We start from the raw sequence: 12,055 nt of genomic DNA, 5'->3' as shown, positions 1-12,055 counted from the left end.
CTCACTTAGATCGTTGTTGCTGGTTTCGTCATCACTCAGTTACCCGTCCAATTTAGTGAAGTGGACTCAAACTTCAGAACGCTTCCTCTCTGCCATGCTGCTTTGTTTACAGTTCGCCCACAGTGACTGACGACATTACGCTTTTGCGCCGGCGCGCAGCATGGGTACCGAAACAAGGCACCATTTCATATAATGTGACAGTACTTGGTCGGTACTATGGAATTTGGTCTGTGCCTTAAAAATTACAGAATTCGGTACCCATTCCTACAGGTTATGGATGGATTTAAAAATAAACAGGAGAATTTTTAACCTTATCCGAAAGAGTACTGGTAGCCAATGTAGGTCAGCTAAAATGGGAGTAATGTGAGAACGCCTGTTTGAATAAGTGAGAAATCGAGCTGCCACATGCCAGTCACTAAGACACATATCCCGTGCTGGTCGTTACGTGCGTCTTTGTGGACAGGACTCTTGTTTTCTACAGCTGTGTTTTGTCCCCAATGCAGAAGTAACTTGTCAGAATATCCACTCTCGTACCGGTGGAGGTTTAATGTAAGTAAGAAAAGGGTCTTTAGCTGTTTTTAAAAGTGTCCAGACTGTCAATGCTATGTAAGGATAAAGGAAGATCATTCCGAAGTCAGGGAGCAACAGTCTGGAAGGAGCGATCACCTCGACTCATTTATCTGGTCTTTGGAACTTCTAGAAGGTTCTGGTGGGTGGACTTGAGGGCTCGGGTTGGAGCATAAGGCTTTAACAGTTCAGTAATATAGGGAGGAGTTTCACCATGTAGAGCCCTGAAAGTTATAGTCAGTATTCTAAAATGGACTCTAAAGTTTTAAACGGGTAACCAGTGCAGAGACATTAGAATAGGAGTGATGTGTGCTTTTCTGTTTGCTCCAGTTAGGAGCCTTGCTCCAGAGTTCTGAACCAACTGAAGGTGGTCATGGGCTTTTTTGTTAAAACATGTAAAGAGTGTGTTACAGTAATCTAGACGTGAGGAGATAAAGGCATGGATAACCATTAAAGCAGCCATCTGTGACATGAAGGTTGTATTGTCAACTGCAGCATGAAATCAACCGCTCAATGCTTGCAACAAGTGGGCGTTAGTGACCTACTTCCAGGGGCAGTGGATTCTGGATCTGAGGGTAGCTTCAGGGGGAGGAGCAGGGCCTGATGACTCACTTAGTTTCCATCAAGCTGTTTTGCAGGCTTTTATATAAAAAAAAATCAGAAAACTTGCAGCTCAGATAGGAAAATGCATGAATGCAGCCAAAAATGGGTTTGGGTTATTTTTCATGAGAAAATAATGTCACATGGTACAAGGCTCCAAAAAGTTGATTTTCCATGATATGGCTTCTTTAAAGCATAGAGAATGAGAAGAAACAGGTAGTGGAAGGAAGAAAGTGGGACAAAAAGAAGTGAAATATTACCCCAGAAGAAAACACAGAGGAGGTATCCAGGAAAAAAATAAAGATCAAATTCATCAGCAACTCAGGGGAAAGTTTCCATGGTTACAGCTTCAAGGTTGTCCATTTATTTCCAAGAAACTTTTTCTCCCCATCATTTTTCACCTTTCCTACTTTTGATTAGTTCCCATCTTGGCTTTATTGTGGCTTTACAAAGGCCCGCGAAACAGACTAATGAAGGTTGGTTCAGGAGGGCAAGATTTAAGGAGCATCATGGGATAAACGAGAATGCCATTTTGAAGAGAAATGCATCACATCTTTTTATAGCTGATAAGCTTTGAGTGCTAATGAACCATCAATGTGAAAAATAAGCTGTGGTCTGAAAACAAACCTGTAACATTTGAGGCGTGTGTGTATACCTGTGTCCAGCAGAATGGAGCGCGTGGAAATGTTGATTTCCTGCAGGAGCTCTAGAGTTTCTGTGTGGAAGAGACGGATGGAGGAACCTTCAGAGAACGCCATCCACACCCCCCCGCCAGCACACGCCATGTGTGTAACGCCAATCGCTGAGTTTGGATGGACTTCAAATTTCTGCAAATGAAGCAATAATTCTGTAACAAAACACAACCACACACACCGGAGAAAGAATAGATTTACGGAAAACTAAACTGTCCTTCAGCTGAAAGGGCAACTCTCTCCGGAATCTTATTCTGGTCTTGAAAACAACTTTGAGGAGCTGTTCCTCCTACTTCTACAGTTTTACGCAAGTATTTTATTAAATAATTTAAATGTTCTCAGTTTGTTTTTGTATTCTGCCGTATTTAGAATATAATATAACTACTAAATACATTAATAAACACAAATACATCCAGAAGAAGCTCTTCGAGCTCTGGTATGCAAGACCGCTATTCCTTTTCCAAAAACCTCCATTTCTGAGTTAGTTTACTGCTCATACCTTTAAAGAATGACTTGTTGACTGTATTTTGACGATGACTGATGAAATCAACCGAGGTGACCGTATAGTACGTTCTGCTCTTCCTCTAAACTTCCTTCTGCAAATGAGACTTAAATGTCCCTCGTAACTCTGCAATTTACAAGTCCCAGGCGCACAGAGTGTGTTTTTGCATCATTTCCACTATCTTCAATCTTTTAAGAAGCACAAAATAGTGAGAATTTTAGGCACATGGATTTAACGAGTTGCTTGAAATAAATGTAATGAGCCTTATCATGGTAACACATGCAGCCCTGCGGTCTTGGGTGTGACAAGGGCTGGTTTGGGCATAATCTTGAAACTCATATTGCTGTCAATAAATAAGTTGAACGAAGCTGGGAAATCAGTCAGTGACAGTGACTGAGAGAGAAGGAGGAATTCCCCCCCCACCCCACCCCCCCACCCCCAACTGGAGAGCACCAGCAGACTGGGATTACCACCTGTTTGTGTGCCCTTGCCAATGGGCCCTCCTTTGTTTGAAATTAGGGGGAAAAGGAAAGAAACCTTTGATGTGTTTTCTCTGTTAATTGACTCTAGCAGGAAAACTACAAGTAGAGCATCTTCCTTTTTTTCCATAGTAATCAAAATATTAAATATCCATCACGAAAAGCCATATTTGTTACTTCAGTAACCCACTTTAACAAAAACAAGAAAGTGTAGTGAAGAAGCACTTCCTCCAGATTTTGTGTTCTGTACACAATTATCACTTTAATCATTATCAAGCATGGTGGCACTAAAAGTGACGTCCTGCTCATCAGTGGTTGACATACTGTTGTTACTGAACGCCATCTTGCCAACCATATGCTTAAAACAACCTGGAGGGCACTCTGTAGATAGACCAGTATTTTACAGGAAAGTTCTAAATCAGGGGGAAAAAAACATAAAAACAACATTACTTGAGAGTTTTAAAGGTTTCTAGAAAGATTTTTTACAACAGGAAACTTCTCTCTGAGCTTCTTTATAGTAATGAAAATTTGTTGGGGCTTAAAATGGCCCAGGAATCCTGATAAATAGCCAAATACACCCAATTTTAAAGCCCAACAATGAAAAGCCTGTTTTACCCCGCCCACTAGAGCAAGGGCATGAATAATGATTGAACAGCAAGCTGATTGGCTGTTTTACCATGATGGCTCTATAATGCTGCCTGGGGTTTGAAGGGCAAACAGGGAACAGGACAATGGCTGCAAGCTGTGGAGCTATTCATCCTGGAACACTAGTGTTTCAACATTCTTCTTTTTCCACCAAGGGCATTAGCCCAGAATGAATCGCTCCTGTAGAAACTAATGAGGGATTGGGAGACATTTCAGCTGTTACAATAAGGTGTTACAAAGGTGAACGCACAGCGAGGAGATGGCTTATGGTTTTGATTCTACTAACGAACACAAGGGCGTTCTAAAAGCAAGCCAAAACTGCCTAGTCTCCCTTTAACTCCTCTGCCACGGTTGCACCAGGAATACGTACAAGTGACAATGTTGCCCCAAACAAACAATCTGAACCCAGCGGCCGGGACCCAGGGGCGACCAGCCCCGCCGGGGACACAACCGAGCCCAGGGACACAGATCCCACCAGACAGCCACCGGGATCAATCAGGCAGATGTCAAAACTCTTAAGCCCCCCAGCATGGGAGCTGCGAACACTCAGGCAGACCAAGGCACCACACTCAGCACCAAATGTGGCAGGGGGAGGGCAGGCGAAGATGTGTAGCAGCACAAGAAGACCCAAGGGAGGGGGAGGGGAGGAGTCCAAGACCCCACCTGACATATACAGTCATACACACACAGTCACACACTCCCTCCATCATGCACACACACACGCACACACACACGCACACACACACACACACACACACACACACACACACACAACCTACAAAAATGAATGCTAGACACCCACTCACGCTCCCCATACACACCCTATTCACTCTGGTCCCGGTACTGCTACACATGGGTACAACCATCACCGTTCACCAGAGTTCGCCCCTTTCTGAACACCTATTTGAATAGAAATTACGTCATAAAGCATAATGTTGGAGATGTGAGCTGATGTTGAAATAAACCAACTTTATGAAGAAACCTTGTACTGAATTGGAAATATTTGTGCAAAATACACAGAATTACAAGGCTTTACAGAGCAGTGCACTGTTAAATAAATTGTTGTTGACTTAACATATAAGCTTATGATAACATGATTCAATAATATTGGGTCGTGAGTCTAAAGTGGGCCAGTCTGAGCCCTGAAACCCCAGGGCTGAAAACGAGTCCCACTCCGGCCCTGCCAAAATCCCTCCTACAGTCCACCCCCAGCAGTGAGAAACAACAGCAAAGCTGGAGACACAAGCACTACAGCTGGTCTGAACAGCTCATTAGTCCTTCATTACAGCAGGTGACAAGGTGTCTTTGTCTTTTACTGAGAGGTGAGTCCACAGCTCCAGTCGGAGGGCGAGTCAGCTGAGTGGACAGGAGCGATGGGTGAAACCAAGAGGAGCAGAAAAATAATAGTAAAGGGAAGAAGTGGGAACAAGGTCTTGTGGTCAGTATTGATCAAAGCCTAGAAGAGCATGCATGTCCTACCATGTTAGTGTCTGGCACTGGAGCAAAGAAGACAGTACCTTGTGGAGTCAAATACTGAGCCATAACAAAATAAATCAAAAACCACTACTAAAAGATCCAATCAATCCCTATTGCTAGACTCAATTAGAAATAAAAATGTGCGTGATTGGTTAAGATACCTTAATTTTCTCCATAATTAAGCCGTTTTAAAATATGATCATGCACGTCAGTTCCTGCTGCCACTTGGCCCTTTAATTTGTCCTGATGAAAATAGAAATTGGGTTAGTGGCCTTTTTTCCAACCAAGTTTCTTTCACACATTCAGGCTTGTGTTGTGAAACCTTTAAAAACTAAATCAAATGTTTGCCCTGAACAGGCTTCCTGATGGAGAGGATGGAGTTTAGTCCTTCTAATGAATGGAAACATTGAGGACATATAAAGGTAACACCAGCAGCAGAGTGGCCCACGGAGCCATTATTTCATCTTTCTGCGTCAGATGGCTTTTCATACTAATCCATTCTCTTCAGAAGACAAGAAGGAAGTCATATTTTTGTTTATTCTATTAAAAAAAAGAACATAAGCAAATATTTTTGTTTTGCCAGTATTTGTCTGGTTTTGCTTCCAGACATTCAGATGATGCACAGTTAAGCAAAACCAAAAAAAAAAAAAAAAAAACAAATTAAACACAAAAGAAAACATAAAAATACCACATTCAGCTAAATTTTCTTTCATCCATCCTCAGTGTTCACAACTCTCCAACTACTCCCACTTACGAGACCGTCGGTACAATTTCACACGATAAGGAGAGCTTATCTCAGCCGCTAACTGGGAATAAATGACTCACCAGACCATATCACACTCTCTTACATCTGAGTGGGACCCAGAAGCTGACTGCAGCAGAGATGAAACCGCTGCTTCTCTCCAACCGATGTAAAATATGTCAGGTGCAGTGGAAGAAATCAGTTTAAGAAAAAAAAATTCAATGCTTGTCATCTTGCCTTAAATATTGATGTACAGGTGGAACTAAAATTTTTTTTTAATATGGTGCAAATATTAATTTATTTCAGTAGTTTAATTTAAAAGGTGGAACTAATATATGAGACAGACTCATTAGAAGTGAAACCAGATAAATCAAGCCTTTATTTGTTATAATTGTGATGATCAGTGCTGAGGAGAATACTTTGTAAAAGTACCTGCTTTATATTATATTTTTCAATATATTCCGCTACTTTGCTTAATCTTGGTACAGTAATCTTGTAAATGCTTAGATTACTTCCCCTTAAAAACAGCATTTAAGTCTATTAAATGTGTTGGTAGCTACTCCTGCAGGAGAACAGAGGGTATATTAATGCTAAACATAATGTTTACTTATCAAAGTGTCAATAGATTAGATTTCTGTTTCTGTAATAATGTAAAAAGTACTTGGACATAGCACAGCATTACTGTCTGTCTGGAACCACAGCAGCTTCGAACATCTGGTGCCAGTCCAGTCATATCTGGTTCCAGTCCAGTCACATCTAGTGCTAGTCCAGTCACATCTAGTGCTAGTCCGGTCATATCGGGTTCCAGTCCAGTCACATCTAGTGCTAGTCCAGTCACATCTAGTGCTAGTCCGGTCATATCGGGTGCCAGTCCAGTCACATCGGGTGACAGTCCAGTCACATCTACTGCCAGTCCAGTCACATCTGGTTCCAGTCCAGTCACATCTGGTTCCAGTCCAGTCACTTCTCTATCTGGTTGGTGGGCAGGATGTCACATCTTCTTCGACAGTGTATTACAAACTCCGCCGTGGGCCATCACTGACATCCTTAGTGGTCCAATCACAGCACCCTTTTGGCGATGTGATTGGATGTTACTGAAAAAACAAATATGGCAGCTTGAAGATTTTTCGGCATCAACTTTAGACTTTTTTGACTTGGATTTTTCTTTGAGTCAAGAGCAGATAGAGATAACTAAGTTTATTTGGAAAAAGTGTATTTGCATTAGTGCTGTGAAAAATAACACGTTTATTTAGTTAGTTAATGTGAAATGTTTAATGCCCTAAAAAATTTAACGTAATTAATGCAGTTTTTAAAATTTTACATAATCCGACACCTCAAACTCGTGAGCGGCTCTGAAGAAGGGGACAACATTGCGCTATGCTGGTGCAGGGGCGGATTTAGGACTGAAGAAGATCCGGGGCTTAACACACACGCGCGCGCACACACACGCGCGCGCACGCGCACACACACGCATGCGCGCACACACGTGACACGCACTAGTCAACATCATATATATTTGTCTTGTACCACATAATGTTTAATCTGAAGCTACATATTCAGCATATTCAGGGCAGAGTATTGTTCCTGTTAGTGTTTAGTGTGAGATGATAGTGAATATTCCCTTTCTTTCTCCAACAACTTTACCTGATAGTAAGCTAACTTTAGGCAAACCAGCAGCACAACAAATATTTTCAAATAAGACTCACAAACCTGAGTCAACACCAGTCTCATCAGAGCTGGGGTTCTGTCGTTGTACTTTTGGTCTAAAAAAACGTCCTTATATCCATCTTCACTCATGCGTTTCAGACAGAGACTGCAGAAGCCAGCTGCTGAAGGGCTTCTCTTCAGTCTCAGGTAAACTGTATACTGACTAAGTAGCCTAGTGGTAGAGTGTCTGCCCTGAGATCGGGAGATCAGGGGTTCGACTCCTGGTCGGGTCATACCAAAGATTTTGAGAAAAATGGGACCCAATGCCTCCCTGCTTGACACTCAGCATTGGATTGGGGTTGGATTGGGGGGTTAAACCACCAAATAGTTCCCGAGCGCGGCGTGTCTGCAACTCAGGGGATGGGTCAAAATCGGAGAATAAATTTCACCACACACCTGTGTGTGTGACGACTAAATGGGACTTTACAAACTACTGCCAGCTGCGCCCTCTCTGTGTGACTTTGGTACTGCATGTTACTTCCGCGATTTAGATCCGGGGCTTATCATGAAAGATCCGGGGCTTCAGCCCAAGTAGCCGGGCCTAACGCCGCCCCTGTGCTGGTGTCTGACCTACTGGAAATGATTAGAAGCAGCAGAAGCATCAGCAGCAGAAAAAGAGAAGGAAAGGAAAAGCTTGCAAGCATGCTATCTTGCTAGTAGCATGGACAAAGCTGTCCATGGAGCGCTGTCTAGATCGGTACAAAGCAGAGCCCAAAATGGATAATGGACACTGTCCATTACAGTGGTGGTTGAAGAGAGAAGAAGCACATTCCAGACTGGCACCTGTTGCATGCAAGTATCTGTCAACCCCTGCAACCACAGTGCCTTGTAAGAGACTATTCTCACTTTCAGGTCACATTGTTGGTACGCTCCAGGCAGCTGCATCCTGGGCACGGTCCATTCTCAAAGTGGTGCAACCAAAAAACTATAATTAATCCACGATCATTCATGTCCGCACATGTTCTCTACTTTCTGTCTTATTTGTGCCTGAAGCGCTCTGCTACTGCGAAGCTCATCACATGTGCTCGCACTCGCTGTCTCTCTCGCACACATAGGCGTCATTTTAACTGGGGACGCCGGGGACATGTCCCCGGCAAAATTTGTGATTGGCAGCTGTGTCCCCCCCACTTTCAAAAACGCCTGCTGATGAGGATTTTTGTTTTACCAGCTCAGATCTTATGGGTCGGCAACCTGTTCCCATCAAAGAGCCATTATTACCCATTTCCCACAGTAATTTTGGACGGACCTTAATAAGCAGCGACTTAAGTGAAGCAGGCAGGTCGCGCTAGAAAATTTCGTTTAAAAAGACGTCATAAATGTGTTCCCCCGTCCTTTTTATTTATAAAATATGAAGTAAAAACTCACAATTTAATTTACATTCATTTGTCATTAATATGTAGTCTACACCCGTGCGTTAAGTGGACCATCTTCCAGTAAACGCAAAGCATCCAGCCCACCTCTCCAAATGCGTAAAATGTGCATCAGCCGCTAGTTAGGCGCGCCGCGCGCACCGTCAGCTGATCAGCCCAGACAAGAGCAGAGCAAATAGAGAAAGAATAGAGGATAATTGTGTCTGGATGTGGATGGAGATTACATTTTACAGCAGCCTGATCAGCATTTAAATACGTAAACCATCACCTGGCTTCTAGTCCATGCTATCAGCATTATCTTAATTGGTGTGTGTGTGTGTGTGTGTGTGTGTGTGTGTGTGTGTGTGTGTGTTTTCCACTTCAAACACTGGTCTAACCAACCAGACCAGCGTGTCCAGTAACATATTAATGTTACAATTAAACAGTTTCACTTCATGTAGGCTAGGAACGTTTCACCTGCCGTGGCCCGACCGCTTCTGCTCCACATAAACTTTGTGCGTGATCAAATGTCTCTACGCGTCATGCGTCTCCATATTAGAGACGGGAACAAGCGCTGTTCAGCCAAAGTTTCATAATTTCATAAAAAGAACATTTTTCCAAGTGACACATCCCTCAGAGAGACCGGGTTTCCAGACTGTTTCAGTGGGAGGAAATCTTATCGCATGCGCCGTTCTGCACGGCGCTGCGAACCCCAGATCTTCAGCTCACTGTCCACCGAGGGCGCTCCGAGCCGCGCTGAACACAGTGTCCAGTATAAAGCTCTGATGTTCTGATGGGAATATTTTACCTCCGCGATGTGCGTTAACGATTAAAATGTCAGCTCATCCATGCGCATCCGTGTGCGTCGGGGTAATTCTTTCAAACCAAGCAACATCCTTGAGTTCATCTGTCAAAATAAACAGTCAAATGGAAATATCTGTAACCTGCCGTTTAACTGTTTTGCCTTCCTGTGAAGATTGTTGCAACGAGAAACAATTAAACTTGATTAACCCCAGAGCCACCCAGAGAACCAGAGCGCATGCGGAAGGTTCCTCCCACTGGAGCGAGTGTTTTCCAAACCCTGTCCCTCAGAGAGACTTGTCACTTAGAAAATGTTCCCTGATTATGAAACTTTGGCTGAATAGTGCTTGTTCCTGGCTCCAATGTGGCGACACATCCAGGAGCCTGTCGGAGGAGAATCCCAGAATCTCACATCCTCTTCAGCTCAGAATGCGCCTATATGATTACGCACAAGCGTGACACGCCAACCCGGTCTCACAGTAAGACCGGGTTGGAACTGTTCAGGTTTACGCAGACAATCTTTACATTTAGAATTGGCATACAGATGTAAAATTAATGCAGTAAAATATAAAGCATTTTATTTAAATATCCATTCATTACTTTACAAACAGAGAGCCGCATCAGATGGATGGAAGAGCCGCATGCGGCTCCAGAGCTGCGGGGTGCCGACCCCTGTGCTAGCCTACTTTATTGTCCCCAGCAATTTTTAAACCCCACTCAAGTGTATGGTTATTGTCCCCAGCAATTCTGAAAACAAACTGATGCCCTTGCTTGCGCGCGCACACACACACACACACACACACACACACACACACACACACACACACACACACACACACACACACACACACACACACACACACACACACACACACACACACACACACACACACGATCCACTCCCATTCATCTCTTATCTCTTTGCTCTTTGCTTAAATAAACTCTGTGACCAGATGTTCAGGGCATTTGCCTGGTGCACTTGCCACTAAATCATGATTTGGTTGTATGTCTGCCTCATTTCTTCTCGTCCCTTTTCTCGTCGACCCCAGGAAATGGGTTTATTGATAAACATATTGATAAAATCCATGACACCCTTTTAAACACCAGTGCTGCCACACACCTGACCTAAATGAATGAGTGATTAACAGACATCTGAAGCACTTGATGTCCTCCTGAGGAGACAGTGTAAATCAGGTGTGCTGAAGCAGAGACATGGAAAACCAGGGTTGGGAAACACTGGACTAGGGTTGTCACGGTAACCGGTATAGCGGTAAACCCCGGTAAAAAAGTTGACAATAAAAATAACCGTCCAGTTTTTAAAAAACTATATTATCTCGGTGGGTTTACCGTGGCCGCGGTTTCGGCGCGATGACCCTTACCAGCCACCGTCGCTTCAGCTGAAGTTCCCGCGGCGCGCACACGCACTTTTTAGTTTGCAACGGCACCAAAACTTTGAAGCTGAAATAATGGCCGAAGGAGGAGACGGCAGCGCCCAGGACATCCATCAGCCCTCAAAGAAGACTAAATCGGAAGTATGGGCATATTTTGGATTTCTGAAAAATGCTGAGGGACAGTTAATAGAAGACGGCTATCCCATTTGCAGAACGTGCAGGAAACAAGTGTCTGCAAAAGGCAGCAACACTTCGAATCTAATGGCACATCTGCGTGACCATCACCCACGTCTCCACAGCCAGTGCAAGGTAAGTTAACATTAGCATTTTAGCTTAAATGCATGACGCGAGGACTTTTGGTTGAGGGAGAATGCAACGAGTCACTATATACTGCAGCCGCAGCGTCCTCTGCCAGCATTTAAACCGTGTCACGGACACCCTGTTGCTGGATGAAGCATCTTATTTGTTGATGATGAAGAGAAATATACAATTAGTTCCTTGTCATTGATTTGTTTACTTATTCAATGCCATTTATACTTGAACATTTGGATTTGATTACATAGTGTAGTAGTTATTTTAGTAATTTGTTTAAAGTGGCTATTTATTTTAAATACATATTTTTTAAGGTTGACTTGTACAGTGCTCAAGTCAAGTGTGGACTGGAGTTTTAGATTTTCATTTTGATAATGAAGAAAACAAGTGTATGAGAAAACAAGTGGTGTTTCTTTGATTTGTTTACATATTGTTTATGTTTTGAATGTTTGGATTTGTATCATTTAAACCTGCACTGACTACTGTAACATGTTCCAGAAAAAGAAGCTATTTGTTCCTTTACTTGTGAAAAGTTGCACTTTTGCTAAGGCTTTGTGTTATTTTAGGTTTAATAAACACTGTTAAACCTTTTCAGAACTATTTCAGTTTGTGTAGAACAGGACTATCAATGCTTTCTGAACATATGCAACACCGTTTAAAAAATACCGCGATAATACTGAAAACCGTGATAATTTTGGTCACAATAACCGTGACGTTAAATTTTCATACCGTGACAACCCTACACTGGACTAGACTAGACAAGGCATTTCAACTTAATTGCCCCTACTGTAA

At 43.0% G+C, this 12,055-nt stretch overlaps 1 protein-coding gene across 9 annotated transcripts in view; it reads right to left on the bottom strand.

The window, feature by feature from the left end:
- The window catches only part of arhgef10la (Rho guanine nucleotide exchange factor (GEF) 10-like a), a 193,693-nt gene that overhangs the window by 15,284 nt on the left and 166,354 nt on the right, over positions 1-12,055 (bottom strand). For all 9 annotated transcript variants that reach the window (XM_015958408.3, XM_070549544.1, XM_015958410.3 and 6 more), the window contains one exon: positions 1,823-1,994. In XM_015958408.3, coding sequence (XP_015813894.3) covers positions 1,823-1,994 — 172 coding nt within the window. The remainder of the gene's footprint in view (positions 1-1,822; positions 1,995-12,055) is intronic.

Source organism: Nothobranchius furzeri, chromosome 3 (assembly GCF_043380555.1).
Source record: "Nothobranchius furzeri strain GRZ-AD chromosome 3, NfurGRZ-RIMD1, whole genome shotgun sequence".
Taxonomy (NCBI): Eukaryota; Metazoa; Chordata; class Actinopteri; order Cyprinodontiformes; family Nothobranchiidae; genus Nothobranchius; species Nothobranchius furzeri.
This window is presented reverse-complemented; position numbering and strand designations above follow the sequence as displayed.